Source organism: Poecilia latipinna, unplaced genomic scaffold (assembly GCF_001443285.1).
Source record: "Poecilia latipinna isolate Pla-1442-1.1 unplaced genomic scaffold, P_latipinna-1.0 Scaffold1011, whole genome shotgun sequence".
Taxonomy (NCBI): domain Eukaryota; kingdom Metazoa; phylum Chordata; class Actinopteri; order Cyprinodontiformes; family Poeciliidae; genus Poecilia; species Poecilia latipinna.
The window spans coordinates 62,040-85,457 of NW_015113627.1; the positions used below are offsets into that span (position 1 = coordinate 62,040).

The window sequence follows — 23,418 nt, forward strand, 5'->3', positions numbered from 1 at the left end:
TATTATATTTTTTATATATATTTTTTATACTATTTGCTTTCCATACATCACTACCCACCACTTCTCTGCTGTGGAAAACTGTGCATGGATGTTCGTCCTCAAACGGCATAGACACAAAAAAATTAAAATTAAATTCAAATTCAAAAATACTTTGTTGATCTCCAAAGGAAATTAAATGGTGTTGTAACTCATATTAAATCATGGATTCTCTTCCTTGATGTGTGTCAGTTCGTAACTACGTTGACCATTTTTGTATAATTAGTTATTCTGTGTATTTTCGGGGGGAGAGGGGGGGTACTGTCGTTCACTTTGATTTTCGGATACATGGTACTGCAGAGATGCGTCATTTTGTGTTTTTATTAGCGACTGACGGGTAACGATAGATCTAATGGACAAAGAGCAGAAAAAGTCAAAGGACGAGCCAGAAGGTGTAACCATGGTCTTATCAGTAATTTAGCTCTTTTTTAAAATCACTTACTGATCGGTGACGTCTAAAAAGTGGGATTTTAAAACCACATTAAAATCAACAGATATGCCAGTGATATAAAACATTATATTTCATTGCTTTTAGACACTCCTTATATTTAAAGTTTGACCGGTTCCAACTTGCTTCTCTCACCAGAAGTGTTTTTGTGGCTTCAGTATAAATTTTTTTGAAACACTGATGACAACGCCGCTCCGGTCCGCACTTCAACTAGATTAAGAAAGCTAATATAATGCGATTTGAAACATGCAACGTTTTATCAAGTTTTCCTTTGTATCTTTTTCTTTTATGTCTGACTTCACATATGAAGCTGTAGTCTTCAATAAACTCATCTCTCGCAGAATGTCGAGGTGGCATGGCGTGGATTTACTCCGTTTCGATATGACCCACGTTCCAGCGCCGCTTCAATTCACCACGTGCAAATAAAATTGAAGTAAAACTTAGTTCCCCTGCTTAAAAGCTTAGAGCTTTGCTTTAAATATCATAACGTTTGATGACCTGCGCTTCAGCTGTTAGGACGCAGGAGCACCTTCGTCCATAGAATTGGTTGGACTAAACATGGAAAACAAGAAAAGTGGTTGAAATAAAATCAGACCGACTCACCAGAAGGTACAACACAAACCTGTTTAGATGACAAGCCGATAAAAGTCAAATGATGCAATACATCCGTAGCTTCCCAGCTGCCGGTCGGCTCACGTGGCAGAAACTTGATTTGCATGCTACCCAAACATGACACATATTTTACCTGTGATGGGACTTCAGAGGAACCACAAATTATTATTATTATTTTTTTATTGATTATTTTATGTAGCCAGTTTAAAACTACGTCGGTTACCTGTGCTCACAACCCGACAGACTCAACAATCCGTTTTGACGGTAGCAAAGCTCGATTACAAATCAGGCCCTGAAGCGTTAGTGGTTCTCACTGACACCGGTGAACAAAAGCTATTAAGACCATAAATCAGTAGTTCTGTCCGCCTGCCTTCTATGGCCTAGTTTTCCATTCAGATGGAGCTGTGGTGTGAACCAAGACAACTGTGCTATGATTACATAAAGATGGGCATAAAGAGCAGTTTGTGGCGCTGCACAGTGAGACGGCGTCCGTGGGCCTGTTTGGACAAACTCACTCTTTGTTTTAATCTTCTTCTTTTTTTTCCCCCCACTCTCTCTCAGCAGCTTATTCTTTATATTTTGTAGTTTTTCTTTTTTGGATGACCTTCCTCCTTTGACGCGATTGTGACAATCAAAACAAAGCACAGAGAGGACCATAAGAGGCATAACTAATTCAACTCACGAAAGGCAAGTGCAAGGCTGAAGCATGTGATCATACGCAAACCACCTCGAGCTCAAGTTTCTCCGTCCCTCTTCAATTCCTTTTGCAGCGGCGGCTAAAGACATGCCCAGACATTACAGTTGAAGGAATGGTGGGAATGAGAGGAATTCTGGGGCATTCCCGTCTTGGCACAGCCAGCGCAGAGCGAGAAAGCCACTCCCTGGTTTTCGAGCACACAGGCCGGAGCGAACCAGCGACTGTCAATCATGACTTCTCCTCCGTGGATTCTTATAATACGGATTGGGTGTAGATAGTTCAAGATGTTTGAAGTGAGGTTCTGTTGAAACATGAGTAAATATTTCAGCTGTCTCTTTCTCTTGGTGTGTGTGTGTTTTTTTTGTTGTTTTTTTTTGGTGTCAGTCCAGATACAGAAGCTAACGACAAAGTCCAAGAGGGGCCAGGACCGCGATGGGCCTTCGTTACGTTAAAACACCAATGATGTTTTAAGAAGCTCAGAATAGTTTGTCACATTTTCACTATGCAGTTGTTTGCATAGAAGCAGATAATTATCTATACAGGAAGATGAAGATACGAAATTGTACAAAGAAAACAGACACACCAGTCTCGTGCAGGTATTACGTGATTGTGACCTTTTAAGAAACCAACTTAAAATCATCCTGAACTACTGGTTAAAGTTAATACTCGCGGGAAAAATCTGTCGGTTTCAGCCCAGAACGCCGTTTCTCTTAAAAGGACCCAGTTAGCAAACCCAAACGCTGAGCGACGCGTTAGCTCCGGGCATCTGGACAAACACACAGCATGATGTTGGACTGTTGCAGGGACCCAAACTGCACGTGTGTTTAGAGGCACACACTGCAGCCAAACTGGTGTGTGCATCTGTGTGTTCATGTGTGAGAGCTAAAAAAAAAACAAAAAAAAAACAAAGCTCAACCAGCCTTAAAGGGTAAAACAAATAAGCCATAGATGGCTATTTCTGTTGTTGTTACGATGATGCAACAGGAAATGACAGTAGTAGAAGATGATACAAAAAAAAAAAACTAACACTGCTACGAATAAACTAATGGCAAGCACCGACACACAAGAGTGTTTGATAAATTACTGCAGAGAGTGATCTGATGACGTGCCGCGGTTCTCCGATGGATGGAAAAGCGAGAACAAAACTAATAGGAGCAAATGGCTTCCAAAAGAGCCGTGCTCACTGCGACAAATGCAGCACACAACAAGAACATCTGCCAAGAAAAATAAGGAAGGCAAAACCAATCTGTGGAACACAAGAGCGCTTCAAAAATAGCCCCGTGACGCTTGGAGAGAAAGAGAAACCTGTAATTCAGCAAGGAGCCTGTATAGTGATTAAGTCCCATGTAAAAAAAAAAAAAAAAATGAAAAAAATGCAAACACACACACCACCCACTCATGCTGTCTGTGTTGCTCCACTTCCTGTCAGAGCAACTGCAAAACACTTAAATTGAGACAGCAATATTCAAACTTAACCTTCAATTTTTAGGCATGGCCTTAACTATTAACAATATGTTATTAATCCACCTATCTTTATAATAAGGAGAAGTCACTCAGAAATGAGTGATGAAACTCGCCAGCCACCATTCCAGCAGTGTCTGATCCCCCCCCCCCCCCTCCCACCATAGGTCACAAGGTCACCATGAACACCCATACCACATCCCAAACCCCTGTGCCCCCCTTCCCACTTAAACCATGGCAACCACTATCACATGACCATTTCCCATGACCCAGCAACCGCCACCATGCCGGGTCACTTGAGAACGTAAGCCTCAAAGATTTTCTGTCAGCGAATAAAAATCAGCAAATGCATAAAAAAGAAAAGACAAAAAAAAAGGGAACACTCAAATAATGCATAAAAGAGGTCACCGGGGAGCCTGATTGAAACGCAGAAGACTTTGGTTTTTACTGTTGTGCAGCGAAAGAGATTTGGGAAGTGAACGTTTTACCACTTTCCTCTTTATGAAAAGACAGATCAAAAGAAACAGGAACTCAAAAAAAGGCACCCTTCTTCTCCAAAGGGCAAATTCTTCTGCTATCAGATGTTTACACCACAGCGAGATACTAAAGCGGGGCTACGGCAGAGGCAGCGAGAGAGACGAGAGGGAGGGAGGTTAGCGTTTACTGTAATTGGGGAATTTAGCTGCAGAAAACTTCCCCCTTTCATCCACTTACCACTCTGACTGGCTTTATTATTTTTAAGGCAGACTTCGACTTCAGTGCCGTCCTCGCCTGACTACACTATCTCTATCATGGCCTTGAAGGAAACATGCTATTAGCTTTGTCTTCACGGAGATAACGCAGCTGGAAAGCAGACACTGCTTCCAGTTGGATGTTAAACAGAGTTGGAGGAGGGGGGTGTGATCCGTGAACTGCTATCAACAGTTTGACAAAATAAACGAAGACCCTCGGCACGGAAACCGAACATTAGGTGGTGAGGGTGTCTTGTTGGCTGTAAGAAATGAGAAATAGAGAGAGAGAGAGAGAGAGAAAAAAAAAAAAAATCAGTGTGCATGTGTGAACATGCACACGCTGTTTCTATTTTCACTCCAAACACGGTTGACAAATAATGTACAAGATCCTTGTGCACACATTATGGATGTTCATTTGGCAACGCAGAACAAAATCACTTCACAGTGATAAGAATGTACCCTAGAGATGGATGGAGAAATCAGCTGGTGATTGAAATCAGATCACTTTCAGGTGGACTCGCCACTGATGTTTGAACTTGAAACTTGGACCAGCTCCAAGTTCAAAGATCAAAGCTTTTTCTGGTACAAATATTCGCCTGGCCATTGGCTTGCTATGCAATTCTGCTTGATTCTCATCTCCCTTCAGTGCTCCATCTGGGACTTCTCCCATTGAGCTGAATTCCTCCATAAACTTCAACTGGGGCAATCAACAAACAGAAGTTGTGAACGATGACATTCATTTTTTTTCCCCACCGTTTTAAAACTGCACTGCTTGTAATTTAGCAACAGCAGCAGAAGAAGTGAAGAAAGCCCTCAGTCGGCATTAGCCAGGCTTACAAATACTGAATTAACATTGGCACCCATCTTGTTTGACTTGCAGTGGACGATGATTGTTTATGGCGCAGGCAGTTTTGTTAAGCTTCATAGCGTTGAATTGGCACATTACACAAGACAAGGCTAAACGTTAGCGATTGGGTAACATTTAAAACTTCAACAGAGTCCACACCTCTAGCTAGCAATCGTTTCTCAATATCCAAGAATCCAGACTGGGTTGGTTTTTACCTGGCTAGCAAAATAACAATACCAAGCAGTTTTCTGGAGATTCCTGTGATCACATTTTCCTTTTGTAATGCTAGCCACACTAATCGCTAAAAACGAGTTTTAAATGTCAACACAACAATGATTGTCTTTTTTTTATTGTCTCTGCTGCTAAAAAAAAAAATATATATATATATATATATATATATATATATATTGAAAGTTTTTTTTTTCTTTGTGTAAGAGAAATCGCAGTTGTCCAAAATAGGCACGGGCAGATCAAACCTTCTCAAAAACTGGAGATCAGAATCGCTCCCATAAAAATCCAGTCAGTTGAGTCTTTAGCCATATCCCAAACCTCCCAGAGCACCGCAGTCACACGGTGCACACGATACTATACTGCTTACGCGGGGCTAACAGATACCCCAAGCATGCAGCGTCCCACGCAGCAATCTGAGCCAACGCAGGACACTGACAGGCAGACACATCTGCTCCAAGAGAGACCGGACTCTATTTGGAGCTTATCTGGCGTTTGTTTACTCCGCACCCCTCCAGCCACGCTGCGGTCGGCCCAGTCTGCCGGGTTTAAGGTAGCACTGGAAGGTAAACAGAAGCTGAATAGCGGCGCTAATCAGTCCCACCCACCTCCTCTCCGCATCCCACGACCGCAGCTGGGATGTTACGGTGCTACACCCACGCAGCTAAAGAGACATTGACCCAAAGAGCTGCAGCGCCTGGCCATGTCTTAGAAACGCATCAGGAGATGCTGGGTGGATAGAAAGACTTTGAACTTGAGAACAAGCAAAGGTGATATTCAACAAGCTTGTTGTTCACTTCAAGTTGCCTTTACAAGGTCTGCTACATCTGGAACATCCTTACACACACACACACACACACACCACTCATATCATCTAGAACTGTGAAAACGAACAAGGCCAAGTTACTCATCTTGTTTTCAAACTACTCATAACAGATACACCCCGTGCTGTTTTTTTCTTCTTCTTTTTTTTCTTTCAGATAGACATTTTACGTCACAGTGGTTTCAGCGTTAGCCACAAAGAGAGTTTTGTTGTTGTAGCAGAAAGGACAGCGTGGCTCAGCAGCATGAGAATGAAAATTAAGAAAATTGGATCTTTGAGTTACCGAAAAGAGAGAAAAAAACAACTAGTGGCTCTTAAAGCGACAAGTTACAGTTTGCTTTAAGTTTCGACATGAATCTGTGGCCACGAAACGCAGTGTATCAACAGAAGGTGCAGGATTTATTCCCCCCGCCCCCTCCTAGGCCTACTTCCTGTTAGCTTGTTGATAACTTAAAGATGTATGCCATTCATACAATTCTGCGGTTTTGGGTTGAGGTTAGACTACTTTAAGCTGTAAACACCCTTGTAAAATTGTCATAACCGGATATTTTTGAGTATTTATGGAAGTTTCAAGAAGAGTTTTAGCCCTATCTCCAACTGATCCAAGACCAACATCGTAAAGTTATAGCGGTAGATGTTAAAAAAACAACAAAAGCACAGCCTCAATTTTTTTTTTTTTAAAAATGCAAATTGTATTCAAAGAATTGTCTTTAAAACAGCCAGCTGTTGTATGGCTGATTTGAAATTAAACTTACAATCAGTTTAGATTCGTCAACGGTACATCATCACATTTCCTGTTCAAAAACAACAATAACAACAAAGAAAAAAACAGAACAAATTGGATTCCTTTGAATAAACTGGTCTGAAAGGTTTAAGCACTGTGCATCGTTACGACACCGAGGTTGGTTTCAGTACCTGTGCATTTCAACAGAAAAGAAATCTGGCCAGACCAAGCAGATGCCGAAGAATGCAAATCATCACATGAAAAAAAAAAAAAAAAAGGCCAACATAATACAAACAGATTTCCACCTTTTTATCTACTAACAAAAATGAAACCTGCTGTCGTTAATCAAGTTCACATAATCATCCCAAAGAAGAGTTCACAAGCTTGTGAATGGCCACGTCGACAGGGTTCTTTTGGTGATGCGTGTGTAGGTTGGCACAAAATCTGAACGGCTGATTTGTTTCGGAAAGGCACTCGACACAAGGGGCGATCAGGATCAGGTCAGCGTCTCCATGGCGCTTCGGTTAGTGTGAAGGGAAAGATGAAAGAAAAAAGTGGCACTCGTACATTTTCCACCGGCAGATATGTGGTTTTCTTTTGACTTTGGAAAGGAAGAGAAAACGTAGGATTTGGAGTGTCATGGAGCATTTCTTCCCTCCCTCCCCCCCAAAAAGAAATAAAAAAATTGTCCTCCTCATCAACTGTGCAGTCATTTAACAAAATATATATTCTATCTCCCTGTCTTCTTCCCATACAGAAATACCCATTTTACGAGTTCCTCTAAAGTGTTAACCTTTGAATCTATTATTTTTTTTTTTGTTGTTGTTTGTCTTTTTTTTGTTTCCCGCTGGGAGTTTTAGTTCCGGTCGGAAAGCAGGGTTGGGATTTCTGAAACTCTCGATCCGACTCTGCGTTGACGTCGACGGTGGACGCTTTTGATTGTGCAGATACTCCGACCCAGCAGAATTCCTGAAGAGTGGGGCCCTCCCCTCCGCCTCGGTCGCTCCCCTCCTCCTCCTCCTCTTCCTCCCTCTCCACCTCCTCCTGTCCCCTGCAGCATTCCTCCCTTCATTTTCCTCCAAGGCCAGGGTGAGACACGAAGAAGAGCTCGACAGTACAGAGACTCGCTGCAACACACTGCCGTCAAACAAGACAAGAGAGAGGAGGTGAATTCACAACTTCACATGAAATATTGACAAAGTACATTTGCTTTCTAGGTTTATTTTTGGGATATTGAATGGAAAAAATAAAAATAAAAAATTATTGGTGAACTCTAAATGTGACCCAACTTCTGTCCTTAAGCTCATTCGTGAAATTACACATGCTGACTAGTTGAGCAACTCGCTCCTCTCTGTGTTAAACAAATTCAGCAAACAGGTTTGTGAAGCTAATTAGGTCAGGGAGCTCTTGCTCTCGCAAGTTCTGCAAATTAGTTCCAAACTTCTCCAATCTACTTTGTAAAACAATAAGCTTCATATGCCTTCCAGTAAGAACTATCCTGGCATTTGATTAGGAAATACTGGCAAAAAATAAAAAATAAAAAATCTAACCCAATTCTACAATCCATCAATCCATAGTTTGAATACATCTTACGTGTTATTTTCTCTCTTTTTTTTTTTTTTTTTTTTTTAATAGGTATACCAAGTTTTAAAACTTACGCTTTTATTTCTCGCGCACCAGTCAGCTGGCTGAAAGTGAGTTACTACCCTTTTTTCTCTTTTCTGGCCTCTAAAAGCACCGAGTCATGACACAGCAACTAAAGTAGCGAGGCCCATCGCCTCCATTAAGGTATTGCTGTTTTAAAACCACTTTTTGGTAAGATCCGAGTAGATATTTTACTCTCAACAAGTCTGCTTGCACTTCAGCTACTTAGCTGTGTCATCATCCACTCACAAGCAGCCACTTAAATGTAGCGGGCTGCACGTTTGTTGATTCCAAGTGATAATCTAGAACGTACCAAGATTATCATGCATTACCTTTTTTTTGTTTTTTTTTGTTTTTTTTGTTTCTGTCATTCCTATTTGTGAAATACCAAGATTTGTGGTTTAAGTATTGGTCTAAAGAGCACCGTTTGATTTATCTGAAGTTGAGAAAAGAATTCTAAAGGAATATCTAAAAAGTAATGAAATAGTCTTATCTCATCCAAAACATCAACGTATTTAATTTGTGAGCACATGCTTAATCAGATCACCCGCTTAAAAGATGAAACATCTTTTATCTCAATTTCTCAATGTTGTCAGGACGAATATCTGAACGTGCTAAAACATTTCATGACGTCATTTAAGGAGAATGGTTTGATTGACATATTTTGAGACTTGCAACACTTTAATATAAACTGTGGAACATAATTTAGATCTGAAATACTTTCAGAACTTTTCCTCCCCTTAATTATTAACCTCCACACATGTTTTGGGTGATCGAGAGATTCTCTGATTAATACTTTTTGCATTTCTTACTAATATTGCTGTTTTTAATCTAGATTAAAAGCAGAATGGCAGAAAGTTATGACTATGGACACTTTAAATTACTACATTTAGACAGAGTTTACTTCTGTAATTTTACTTTAGTGTCACACATCAAAATCAAAATAACAACAAAAAAAACAACAACTAAGTTTTCAGTTTGAAATTAAGTCAATTAGATCTGGTTCAACTTTTTGAAACAATGAAACAGGGATATTCAAACTTACTCCCATCTTACTTCCGGGCTACATCAGAGTGATGATCATCACTCTCATTGTGGAAAGGCCGCCTTTTTAACTTCAGCTGGTAATCTGCTAGCAAAATCTCCAAAAACTACAAGCTAGTTACCAGGCTAGCTACCTAAATTACGGATCAATCCTCCAATTTTCATTTGATTGGAAAGGCAATTAGTTAAAAACCTAATCTCCCTATCCACTCCCTTTTTCATCACAAAATAAACTTCCATCATTCCAAGACTTGGACAAGTATAATTGGTATATCAACCAGCTATGTTTCGATGCACTTTTCAGAGTTCAGTAAAGGTCTGCTAAAGTTTGGACACGTATTTTTTGATGCATAAATGCAGGTGATCTTGTAAGTTTCTGGTGGAACTATAACTATATCTCTGTGATAAGTCATATCTTGTTTTGTGTCCATTGCAGACATTAGGGGAAAAACATAATCTGAATCAGCAAGTCAGACCTCAAAGAAAATGGGAAATGAGTATCAGCATGCAGGAAAAGTTGGATCAGTACATCTCTAATAATTGTATACTACATCTACAAATATAGGAGCTGTAGGGATATTTCCTCATTTTCTGGTTTAAAATGACAGGAGATTGAACATGTTGTGGATTTGTCAATAAAGATGTATTGCAAAATGCTAATATATTTCACCTAGGCTTATACCATGAGGGTCTCTTGCCAGCCGATTCAGAAAGCTACCAAAACATATCAATAACATACGAATCACATGCTACAGAAATGTGACAGCTGTCTGTGGTGTTCGGTTGTGTGTAGACTTACCATTGCAAACCTAAAACCGAGTAGAGAATAAAACTTTATGATTGTCCTTTTTTTTTTCCTTAAAGAATCACACAAGGCGAGCAGCACTTGCCGCCGCCATTTGGTGTGTTGGCATAGTTCATCTGTCGGACTATCTCTGCAAACAGTTCGTCCACCGACGTTTTATTTTTGGCTGAGGTTTCCATGAACGGGCAGTTCCACTCGTCCGCCAGAGCTTTCCCCTCACCGGACGAGACCTCCCTCTCGCCCTCCAGGTCCACTTTGTTTCCGACCAGGATCATTGGTACCCGCTCATACCTTTTGACCCGAATAATCTGGTCCCTCATGGGTTTGATGTCCTGGAAGCTCTGCTGGTTCACCAGACTGTAGACCAGGATGAAGCCCTGTCCGTTTTTGATGTAGAGGTCTCGCATGGAGGCGAACTGCTCGGTCCCTGCCGTGTCCAGGATCTCCAGCACGGACGGAGACGAGTCCACTTCGATCTCCTTTCGGTAGAAATCCTCTATCGTGGGGTCGTATTTCTCTATGAAGGAGCCAGTGACGAACTGGACGGTGAGCGCGGATTTCCCGACCCCGCCGGACCCGAGAACCACTACTTTGTACTCTCTCATGGCTCTCTCAAAGCAGCCGACACTCCTGCTTCCTCTCCGCTGTTGAACCCGCTAGCCGCCCCTGCTGGCTTTCAAACCGCAGCCGCCAGCACTTTTCCGCGAGCTCTGGGGCGGTTAAAAAAAATGGGGTGTGGCCGTTAACTGTCGCCCTCCGGGAAGTAAAATGCAGGTATTTTCGGCTCCAGGCTCAGCATTTATACTGTAGCATGCTGAGGTCCCGACAACAGCCCAGCCGGTTCTTGTCCGAGCTTCCCCCGTTTTCCTTCACGCAGGCAGCCCCCGTGCGTTGACTGCTCTCATTGGCAGACGTCAAGCCACCCGTAGCATAAGCAATAGCGCTGTTGCTCACTTTCAAAATAAAAGCACTGCATTATAAAATAAACATTGATATTCAAAAATACATACTAGTTTACATTTCAGGCCCTACTAAAATAAAATAAAATTTAATGCAGCTTTAAATTGTTATTTTTGACTAACTAGCATTATATTGTCGTAATAATACCCATGTACATGGCGTTAGTTGCCTGAACTTCTGGTTTAATTCTTGTTTATTTCGCTAACTTGACACCAGCCTGTCTCAGCCCTTCCTGCTCTCACTTTACGCATTTGCGTCCTACGTCACCAAATAGAGATTCTGCCTCGCTCAGTTAAAGGTGCAGTGCCGTTGCTATCTCACAGTCAACACAGCTACTGCCCCCAGTCCTCTCCTAGACCTGCCACACCTTAGTTTCGACATCACTGCTTCTTGGGTTTACTGTTGCTTGAGTCATTATACAGCTTACTGGAAACTTCTACCTGTAGAGATACCTGCAATCAGTTTGTTGCACAATAATAACAAGGAATTGAATGTGTGTGTGTGTGTGTGTGTGTGTGTGTGTGTGTGTGTGTGTGTGTGTGTCTGGGGTTTCCCACTTTATAACATGAGATGATTCTGTGGAACAAATGAATGTGTTTCTTTAGACCCAAACAAAGATTCTTATTTTATCTTTGTTTGGCTTTGTTGCATTTTTTTTAAAAAATTAGATCAAAATGTCTTACAAATGTGTATTTTTAATTTAGAGCCATCCAAAGTTTGAAAATCCTATTTAGGGGTCCATACATTTATTGTGAAGCCTGTTTTGAACCAGCTTCCATTGTCATTTCTTGTATTGCTTTCACTTGAGTATTAGGTCCGTCCTAGGAAAAAATAAAATAAAATTACAAGAATAAAGTCATAATATTATGAGAATAAATTGTACAAGAATACAGTTATAGTATTAACAGAATAAAGTTGAAATAATACAAGAATAAAGATGAAATAACATGGATAAATTCATAATATTTCAAGAATAAAGTCACAATATTATGAGGGTAAAGTCATAATATTATATACTTTAGTCTTATATTATTTTGACTTTATTCTCATAATAATATTACTTTATTATTGAAATTCTACTACTTTATTATGATACTTTTATTATTTTTATTTTCTTAGCATGGCCCTAATACTAATAGTTTTTAATATTTACAAGATTACAAAATTTGGCATGCTTTTATTTCCCCAGTTTTTTTTTTTTTTTGCCAGACAATTGAATGTTATTTTACATTATTTATTAAATGAGAGCAGTTGTTATAAAGGACTGATTTAAAACTGAGAAAGTTATGATTTTTACATGTTCAATTACCATCATAATTTAGAGATGCAGATAGAAATCAGTCAGTGACAGGAGTTGGAGGATTTTCAGCTTGATCTGTCATTTGGAAATTAAAAATGGCATCCTGACAACACTCTTCACTGTGCATGCTGCTACTGACTGAAGAACACTCAAAATGAGCGTTTAGTCAGTTAAAGAGAGGTGTTTTAATCAGTCAGGGATAAGAATAAGACTTATTTAAAAAGAAATTGCATTTTCTAGAGCATGTTGAGGCATGCTCATTTCAGCAACATCTGAGTACAAATGAGTGATAGCAAAAATGCTAGATATATAATAAAAAAAATAAATAATAATAATCATTTTAAGGCATTTTACCAATACAACTATGACTGCATTTCTCTGTTTTACATTTAATGCTATTTTATTCCACCCTCCCAAAAACAATTTCTTATCTTTAAAAGAAAATCTTTGTTATGTGTGATTATAAATTGTTTGGTTTCTTGTTTTTTTTGTTTTTTTTTTTGCTTTTTGCGATTTCTTCTTAAGCAAACAAAAAGTTCTGATGGGCTGATATTAATTCCAGTTGCCTCGCAAAATAAAGGTTATTTTTATGACAATGTAAAGTAATATTTGCCGAGTCGTTTAATATGTGGTGTTTTCTGTGACATAAAAGGAGAAAAGCTAGTGTGACATTACAAGACCTGATGGGAGACCAAACAACGAAGCATAACTTTCACCCCGAACCCAGTCACCATTCAAAGCTTTCATATGTGTCGATGTTTTGCTTCTGCGCTGCAATCTGGAATCAGATTATTCTTTATTTCCGCGTTCATGAACTTTAAGCCTCATGCCACATTGACATGAGGAACCATTTTTAAACTTGTTCCGGGAACAGAAATTCCATTTTTTTTTTTTTTTTTTTTTAGAAGTTGTCATCAGTAGGCGTAAAAACAACTGCAATAACCTTAGAACAGAATTAATTACACATATCATCTAATTTATTATTGTCTTGATTTGTTTTTGTTTTTTTTATTTTCATTTTTTGCTTTGTGCTCACCATTATATAACCCTTATTGGAAAGCAACCACTGTGTTTCCAATCAGCGCCTGGAAGCAGACAGATATGATGATTAAGCTGCAGCCTTGACTTCATCGCCTCGAGGGACGGCGGAGGAAACTCTGTTGGAATATCGGAAGCCTAATTTAACCAAAAATCCTCGGCGGTGATGCAGCATATACTCATGCGGCGTCGATCAGCCTTGTGAGTGCAGATACAATCGGTGAGTCATCGCCGTGTGTCACCGTTGTGTTGTAAGAGCTGATCGTCACGGCTGCACACCCACTCACAAGGTAGAAAGATGGAGATGCCACACTGGAATTTTGAGGATTTTTTTTTCTTTTTTTCTTTTCAAAGTTCTTTAGCTTGGAGGGGTTGACAGAAAATTAAATGTTTGGACTGAGTCGTCATTGGACTTTCCAAGTGCCCTGGAGCTTAGCCACTGCCCTCATCCCATTAGGAAACAAGCCAAAGCCTTGAGGACAATCAGCACACTCCAAGCATGGGGGAGTGATGGGTAATGTGAGCTAAGACCTTCTGATGTGGACTGTCACATCTGTGTGAGTGATCACTCCAAATGTCCCGCCAAAGAAAAGATGATAGTTTGTTTTCGCACGCAGCCGATAATTAGATAGACACGGTCACCTTATCAATTACCCCCGGTGAGAACTCAACAACTCACTATCAAAGAGTGGAACAATGAGGGATGTGTGACTTTTCACACGGTTTCCATGGCAGTGAGGCCTCCTGGCTTCACTGTAAAGTCTGAACAAATGAAACGTCTGTGGGAATTTTTTTTTAAAGAATACACAAAGTCAACTAGGGTTAGAAAAGGCTGCAGGGGGAATGACAGTGAGCCAGTTATTACTTGACATTATTTTGGAAGTAAAACATTGAGACGTAGTCCTGTTCAATCCAACATAAAGAACATAAAATGTAAACAGCCTGGAAGAACTGCAAAGTCTTGACCTAGGCTGTGTTAACCACTCAAACTGGAAGACTGAGGAAAGTAAACATGAATCAGAGGAGAAACCATGAGCCCCATCATAACTGGAGTTGGCAACCATTTGTCATTCACTGCGAAAATGTAGCAAAGAAACCCATTAAAAAAAAAAAAAAAAAAAAAAGTGGGCCCTAACCATCTAGGGCACACAGTAAGCATTTGGAAGAAGGTTTTCTGATCAGCTGGAATCTGAGATATTTGAGCTTTGTGGTATTTTTGATTGATATCTGTAAAAACTGAAAACTTGTCTATGTATCCACGTAATACTGCAATATTTTTTATCTGGTGCTACTACAGAAACCGGACTGATTCTTCATTGCATCTGAAGCGTTGAATGTTTTATTTTCTGCCTTTTATCAACACAAACACTTTCAGTTCGTATTATGTTACTTGGATCATACTTTTTATGCGTGTGATTAAATGCAGAGGGTGGGATGGTGCTCTTTGTTTTATAACTGTAGGACAGCCTTAATTCTCAAAAAAAAAAAAAGAAAAAAAAAAATGAAACTAATCCTTAAAAACTTTGCGCTAAGTTCCTTAAATGGGAAAAAACTTGTAAATTATCTAATTTTTTTTATGAAACTTCCATTAGAAAAGTGTTTTATTGACTTCATAAATCCAGAACTAGTACAGGTCGTGAACTCTTTGAAACCTTTTTTTTGAAACATGAGTATGTAAACTTTTGAATGCTTAACTGCACTTAAGCTGTTCCACACCTCATGTGTCACTTTGTCTAGTCCTTCACAGGTTTCTGTTAGCCGCATCAAGTCTCTGGGAGAATTACTCCACACTTTTTAAAATAATTTTTCAGTTTCAAAATACTGCCTGAGACTTTTTTTTTTTTCAGAGCCTCATGTCTAAGTACAGAAAACAACAATAGGTGTGATTGAGATAAATAACTATGTGTTTCAACATGGCTGACTTGCTTAACCGTTGAGCTTGTTTAGATTTGCTTCCTAAATTTTTCAAAATCCAAAGATATTTCCTTTTCCCTTCTTTCTTAAATCAGAGATCACACGTTTGTTGCTCTTCTCCTCAACTGTGTCTGAATCTAATTCAGAGCATGAACTTTATATAAAGGTAAAGGTGCATTTATTTACCAAACACAAAACGTTCTGAAGAGACAAGCCTTCCTTTCTCGGTCGTCCTCCTGTGAAACTCCTGGCAGACTAATTAAAAAGTCTCTAATCCACTAATTAACAAAGGAAAGTTCCCTCCTAATGTTCACAGCCCACTGAGACATTTAAAATCCAACTTTAAGGCTACGAGAGGAAAGGCTTGTGGTAAAATGTGACTTTTTTGTTTTATTTTGACATGCTGTTTACAGCTGCCCCCCTTTAAAATAATTACATTACTCTAATCATCCACATCCCCACTCACCTTTTGTGTTAGGAATTCAGCTGCAAGGACGGACTCATTAATCATTTCGGCAGCATAAGTCGCTATAGCAGGGATACACAAAGCCATCTTGACATTAGACTCAAGACGAACTCCATAGTTCCATTCATGCATTGTTTATATCTGCTTATCCTATTAGTGGCTAGCCGGTGCTTTTCTATTTGTATTTGAAATTGCTACCGGCATTAGAAAGGGGGGCAGATACAGTATCGCTGCAAAAGTTTCCATACCCCCTGGATTTCTCTATATTTTGTCAAAACACAGAAGCAAACATCAATGTATCTTCTTGGGATTTCATATGATAGACAAACACAAAATTATGCCTAATTATGAAGCAGAAAGATGTGCGTTGTGTTTGTATTGACTCCCCTCTAGATCAATACTTTGTAAAACTATGTGGGGTTTTTTTTTGGGATGTGTTTCTATCATTTGTGTACATGTAAAGACTTAGATCCCCCCATACTTCTTTGACTCAGGCAGAGTGGATGGACAACATTTTGTATCTGTATTTATTAATTTTTTTTTTTATAAATCCCACTCAGAATGTTTTATTTCTGAGTGGGATTCAGATCTAGGCTATCAATATTACATCATGATGGTCTAATGGTCTGATATTACATCAGAATATTTAGGAAATATATTTAATAAAAAAAAGTGTGCTTAATGAAAAGTACGTTTGATACCTGCTTCAAAAAGTACCTTCAATCTGAAAGTACTCATCGGAATGCATATTCTAAATTACTGAATATGAATATTCATATACATAAAAACTGCATGTTAAATGACTGGACATGTGCAATAACAAACCAATAAACCTGAACGTGCATTTATCCGACAAATCATCAACATTCCTCTCTGTGTAATGTTTTACTAAGCTCTAGTCTCAGAACAGCTCAACAATAAACATTGTCGCAGTAACGGTCTCTGTCCAGTGGAGGGCAGCAGACCTACACCCTGCCACTGCTGGCATTTACTGCATAACTTCAGATGTTGATCCCAGCCCATGTGAGCCACTGGCTCCACAGAGAGGTGCAAAAAATGTCAAGCGTTCATGTAATTTTACTCACACAGAACAGAAACTTCTAGAGTACGAAACACCAACAAGAAATGGCTCTTGTTCGATTTCTGAGTATTTTAAGCTCTTTCCATACAAGAAAAAGAAAACGGAGCACAAATAAATGTAAGGTTTTAATTCACGTATTGCGGCATGAGACAACAGTGTTGCTCAGGAGGAGTGAGCGCAAACAAAGACATGATGTCATCGTGATAAGCTGACAGGGATGTTAAAGTCTAGACTCCTAGCTGAAGCAGCAAACGCAGCGCAAGAGAGAAACCTAATGGAGGGCCGAGAGCAGAAAACAGGCGACCAGCGGGACAGCAAGGGAGTGGACACAGGGTCTTTCATCCCGGCCCACAAAGCCGGCCTTTCATGTGTGGAATTTGGCAGTCATTAATAATACATACAGCGGTGGACAGATCAGTACAGCTGAGAGCCAGGGGTTAAAGGTCAGGGTGGAGAGTCACGGCAGCCATCATCACTGCAATGACGAGTCTGACATTCTCACTTCCTCACCAACTTCTTCATACTGAGCAGTGACCAGTGTTTTCGTTTCACGGTTTGGCGCTCCAAAGTTGCCTAAAGACGGGTTGGAGGGAGGTGCAGCAGGTTTCTTTCTGTTTGGTTGCAAAGTCCTCCAGGCGAACGTGAATGTTCTTATGACGAGCAGATGTCATCGTGTGGGAATGGGAAGTGAAAGACCCAGGGGGTTGTGCCAAGACGGACATGACCGACTGCCAACAGCAATGCAATTACTGTTGCCGCTGATACAATGGCGGCAATTCATCTGTCAAAATAAGACGTCAGGCGCTTCCTCTCCCGGACGTTATCTTCCTGTTGGCGGTCGGAAAACCTGAGGGACTCTTTAAAAAGGGAAAGAAAGGAAATGAAATCACTTCAGACTTGCACAGTTTGGCCTGCATGCAATTTAAAACGAATTTCCATATAGGTACTTTAATATTGTGATTTCATTTCTCGTAACTTAAATACACGAGTCAAGTTCAAACCTCCTTCATCCGTCAGCTTCAGTTTATATGTCTGAGTTTACGTGAAGGGCTTTCGTTGTACAATCAACAGTTACACAGTGTAAGGCATCTTAAGAAATAAAAACATGCACTTCAAAGACTAATGAATTACACTTTATATTGAATATACTTTAAAAGCCGAGGTTTATTTTAAAAATAGAAGTTTAAAATAGAGGTACTTACAATTTCCTCCTCCACCCAAGAATATAATAGAAAGTAGGTTTACCATACTTACGCTTCACAAACAGCCCTATAAAGACCTAAGAAGACAACAGATAGATCCCAGAGTAGCAGCAGAGCAGCGTTCAGGGAAACAGCTAAGAGGCCTGCAGTGACTCTGGAGGAGCTGCAGAGATCAACAACACGTGTCTGCAATCTGTGGAACTGTTGAGAAACGACACAAAGTCTTGTTTGGCTCATCACAAGGCACCTAGGCAGGATAGCAAATGTATAGATGAAGAACATATGCTGAGAAAAAAAAAAGAACTAATGCTGTGCAAAACTCCACAAACCATCTGTTGTTATTGTCTTCTAATTTATAATTAGCCTCGTTAAAAGCTGCAATATTTTTAAAATTTAATCCTGATCAATATTTCTTTTAAAGCAGTGGTCCCAAAACTTTTTCCTGTGAGGGCCACATAACTATTCCCTTCTCTGGTGGGGGGTCGTTTCTCGATTGATTTTTACCCAGAAAGCACATGGGCAAAACCCATGAGTGAAACGGTCACTGGGAATGTAACTTTAACATATTAATTTCTCATATGTTAACATAAAGGCTCGTTTTGAAGTAGAAGCTGCTACTTACAGGCATCGCTTCGAAGAACTCGACCTGGAATGCGGCGTTCATAACATACACGTGTGTTCATCTGCTCTACCGCTAGCAAACAACCATACTGATTAAACAACATACAAGTCTAGCAGTTCCCTAAAAGTCCAACAGATGGCAGCAATGCGCCCCACAATTTACACACTTCCTGCTAAAGAGCCCCCTGGTGGTTGAAGAAAAATCCAAATAAAAATCGGAAAATAAAATAAATGAAAAAAAAAAAAAATCTGAATGCTCTCTGGTATTGTTCAGGGGGCCGGACCAAATGTGGAGGCGGGCCGGATCCGGCCCGCGGGCCGTAGTTTGGGGACCCCTGTTTTAAAGGATTCCTTATGGGCTGTTACCCATTTTCTATCATGGATTTTCTGTCCACCACCTGCACATTGTCAGTGCAATATTTAGTTTTATTCAAAATGATTGTGACCTTTAAATCTTTTAAGCATGAGTTGCTCATAAGTTCAAGAGGTTAGTCAGTGTTGAGTTTTGTGCAACAGACAAATTATTGAAGATCCAATATTTAGGCCCCCTTTTTTTTACCAGCTGTTTATCAAAGACACAATTTGTGTCTATATCTTCGGCACAAATTCAGAAAAATATCAAACTCAGTTTGCGGTATTTAAGTTCTTTTCAAGATCTGATAGTCCAAACTTTGTTTACAGGAGATTATCAGCTGATAGCTTGATTTCTCAAATACTGCTTATCTGATGTAGATAGTTTTTAGGTCAGATACCTTTGATTTATATATAGAGTGTACCTGTTAAGACAAATAGAAAAAGTTTCATACAGAAAAAATACTTCCAACTATTTAAAAAAATATGTTTAAACTTTAAAACGAGTCAATTTGACCTGCAACATAACAGGAGGGTTAAGTCACCGAAATGCTTTATTAAACAATTAGCTTAGTAATAGTTGTAATCACACAGAACAGTCTGTCCCGTAATGTTAATAAGATCACAATGTTTTAAACAGCATCACTGGTGTGAGCTTTCATAGCAGCGTTTTGATTCAGCCCCCCTGCTCTGCATGTTTTAGATGTGCCTCTACTCCAGAACAACTGATTCAAATGATCGCATGACCATCAAGTACTGCAGAAGCCTGTTAATCACCAAAATATTCAATCCAGGTGCGTGGCAGAAGGAAAACACCTAAAACATGCAGGGCAGGGGGGGCCGTGAGGACCGCAATTGAGAAACACTGCAATAGGCGTTTGAGGTGAAAGTGAAACTTGAATGCAGCCGATTATTCTGAGCATCTTGCATTTGGCAGAGTGACAACTCTGTTTTCTGTGGAAAGAGGAATAGAATCAGAAGCAGCTTACAACATAGATATTTTCAGAAAACCTGACGTACGAGATTCCAGAGGCGAGTTGTCGTGCCTCTGTGTCTCTTAACGGAACAAGTTTTTTGGTTCCCCACGCTCACACACACGGTAGACGCCAAATTCACCTGCGTTGGCGTTTGGCATGACCTTAAGCTGACTGTGCGCTCAGCCTGCTTGTGACTCACGTCGGAGCCTCCCACCTCTGTTTCCAGCTCGATCAATACTCCCCTGACGGGTGAGGTCGCGCGCTTTCGGATGAGCCGGGATAAAGCACCAGGTGCTCAGGTCGGCCCAATCTGGGGAGAAAAAAAAATGTGAATGAACCCCTGGATTCTCTGCTAAGTTTAGCAGAGAATCCAGGACGAGTGGATCGACTTACACACACCCACAGCGTTTGCACGCAAACACACACATGGCGTGTCCCAGAAGGAGTACTATGTTTTGTTGTTTAAAAGTTTTAGAATAGGTGAATAGGGAGCTGCAATATGAAACAGTTGGAGTTTTGCAAAATTATTCATACGCCTTGAACTTGTTGAATGATTGTGAAGTGAACACCTCAAGTGTATTTATGAAGCACATTTCAGCAGCAAGGCAGTGCAAAGTGCTTTACTCCATGAAAACAAAATACAGCAACTAATTGTGCAACAGGCAACAAACATTACTTTTTTTTCTGAATTTACATCAAATTCAATAATCAGGATTGAATTTGATTGACCTTTGCCCTTCCAACAGGGCAAAGGTCGTAAACATAAGAGCCTAATACAAATACTTCACACTTTTCAGATGTCATTGCACAGATACGCATCATTTTTATGTTGGTGTGCTGCACAAATCCGAGCAAAACACAGTGAAGTAAATGTTTGTAACATTAAAGAAATTGGGGGAAAGTATCAAAGGCGACAAATTCTTTTGTAGTAGTTTCACATTTAATTCCTCTTAACAGCAAATCAGCTTCTGTTAACCGTCACTTCCACTTCTTTTCTTTACGGCTGGATCCTCTTTCAGTTCCCCCCACGTGAAACAGTCTGCTGAGTGAGACACAAACCTCCCAGACTGACACCCTCCCTCCTCCTCGCCACGACGGGACATAAAAAGGACACCTGTGAAAGGTGAATGAGTGTGTGGGTGGGTGTGTGTGCGCATGCGTGCATGTGTGTGTACATTACCAGTGGTGCACGTAGACGTGAGTGTAACCACTCTTCACCTTGGCCAGCCCCAGAACATTAATCACCTGGAGCTGTCGCAGTCACCGCACTCTCACACCCGCTTTCGACTACTATATGAATGCTCACAGACACACACACACACACGCACACACACGTTTGCGTGGCTATCTTTGTGGGGACTTTCTACTGACTTCCATTCATTTCTACAGTCTAAACCTTACCCTTATCCTAAACCCTAAACCTAACCCTGACCAAAACTCAATTCACACCTTTGTCCTAAATCTGACCCCTGGCCCAAAAACAGTGTTTCTCCTTGTGAGGACCAGGCTTCGGTCCCCACAAGGAGCAGTGGGTCCCCACAATGTAGGATGTGTCAGGAAAATGGTCCCCACAAGGTATTAGAAACAAACGCACACACACACACACACACACGCACGCACACACACACACACACACACACACACACACACACACACCGCTAAGATTCATGGAGGGAGGCAGTCAAGCAGCACAGGATAATAGAATCTAAATAACATGGCTAAAGGGAAAGAAGAAAAGGAGAAATAGGAGGCGTCTGAAGACTGAGTGACTGATCATGGAGGAAATTAGAAAGAAAAAAACAGAGAGAATTTGAAGTAGAAGAGAAGGGGGCCAAAGGTGAAACTGGCAAAACAAATCCTGTCGTCACATATCATTAATGTGATATTTGCTCCCATTGCTTGCCTTTCTTTGACTAAGGCTAGATCCTCAGATGTTTGTGTGAGCTGATGATGGTTGTTCTTCAGACTTGGAAGAAAAAGCAAAAACAAAACGTGTAAGCTTTATTTTTAAAGGCAAAAGGCACTCTGCGTCTAATTGTCTCTTTCTGCTAGTGGACAAGGTCAGCATGCATTTACAGTACAGGCTACTTGATATTAGCAAGGTAAGTAAGAAAGTAAAACGCTTATAAAAAAAAAAAAAAACACTGCAAGAAGAAAATCTGATAAGGTTTTATCTGAGTTGACTCCTATGTCATCAATACCGATCCCGCAGCTGTGTCGGCTTCTGCACCAGGAAGCTGATGAAATCGTATCCTGATGTGGACGCGAATGGCAACACCTTCCCTTTGGTACATTTTATTCTTTAAACACACTTAAACTAACAGCGGAGCGGCGGCGATAAAAGAGTTCCACCTCGAAGAGTCACGAGGTAAGCATGCAAACGGTGGAGGAAGCAGGTCTCCCACAGGAGGCTCAGCTCCAGATAATCAACTTTTATCGCCGGTGGATCATTAACAATCGTAAAGAACATGATGTGACAGTATTAAACACATTGGGACCGCGTACAATAATGTGCAGTAAGCATGCCCCTGGATCGGAAGTGTTCAATTTCTGCATGCACATAATTTCATTCTTTTTAATTTGTGTGTTGAAATACAAAATGTAAACTAAAACTCTTATTGGCTTGTGCTCAAGAGAATCGGATGTCTCAAAGTTGAGGATACTGATTAGATTTTGAGGCCTTGGCCTATGCCACCTGTTTTTTTTGTTTTTATTTCTTTCCTTGTGTTGTCAGGCTGCATCTCTATCAGCCTTATTCAGCCTGATTATCCTTCCCTGTTGTGCTGTTCACTGCTTAAACCAGCTTCCTTCTCTTTTTCACTTCTCTTGTGACTCTCGCGTCTCACCGGTTCGCGTTCCCGGATTAGCCTTTGTGCGCCTTGCCCCGTGACGGATTCTGACTGTAAATCTGGTGAGGACGACCTCTGCAACAGATGATTAACATCTGAAAGTGCTTCACAAAACTGAAAAGAAGTTTTGTGAAGCTTCTTCACAAAACTTGTGACTGGACTGGGTCCGCTTTCCCCCTCTGATTCAGGCTCTGTGTGGTCTACACCCTCTCTGACCCGCCTGTCCCTCACTAGTTAATGTTGGTGTGCTCCACTAACTCTGCCACACACATTTCCTTGAGAAATGAACTGATCTTCTCTTTTTTTCTCTCTCTCTCTCCCAAGTCCCACAAATGAAAAAAAACAACCTGAAAGCATTGATTTAATGTGAAATTGATCGTTTTTCTTTTGACAACTCCTGTGTGGCTAAATTTCCAGGCCAGGGTTTGGTAAACCTTGGTGTATCTAATGCCACAATACGTGGAAATTTAATAAATTTGGGCTTTAAAATGAAATAACACAATATTAAAGCCACACTATGTAATAATGGATTTAAAAAATGTAATGAAATTCTTGTGAT

The 23,418-nt window shown here is 40.3% G+C and overlaps 1 protein-coding gene and 2 long non-coding RNA genes across 3 annotated transcripts; all 3 read right to left on the bottom strand.

Annotated features, from left to right (window-relative positions):
* Positions 1-6,294: 6,294 nt before the first annotated feature.
* LOC106958748 (ras-related protein Rap-2b) lies at positions 6,295-11,015 on the bottom strand. Its single transcript, XM_015050817.1, has 2 exons — positions 10,095-11,015; positions 6,295-7,744 (listed from the first exon to the last, which is right to left on the bottom strand). The coding sequence occupies exon 1, from the start codon at positions 10,703-10,705 to the stop codon at positions 10,154-10,156; it is 552 nt and encodes a 183-aa protein (XP_014906303.1). The 5' UTR covers positions 10,706-11,015; the 3' UTR covers positions 6,295-7,744; positions 10,095-10,153.
* Positions 11,016-16,967: 5,952 nt separating this feature from the next.
* Positions 16,968-18,468, bottom strand: LOC106958746 (uncharacterized). The gene is made up of 2 exons (XR_001427208.1): positions 18,062-18,468; positions 16,968-17,716 (listed from the first exon to the last, which is right to left on the bottom strand). It is a non-coding gene; the product is annotated as an uncharacterized LOC106958746 (long non-coding RNA).
* Positions 18,469-19,540: 1,072 nt separating this feature from the next.
* Positions 19,541-20,317, bottom strand: LOC106958745 (uncharacterized). The gene is made up of 2 exons (XR_001427207.1): positions 20,054-20,317; positions 19,541-19,987 (listed from the first exon to the last, which is right to left on the bottom strand). It is a non-coding gene; the product is annotated as an uncharacterized LOC106958745 (long non-coding RNA).
* Positions 20,318-23,418: the final 3,101 nt, after the last annotated feature.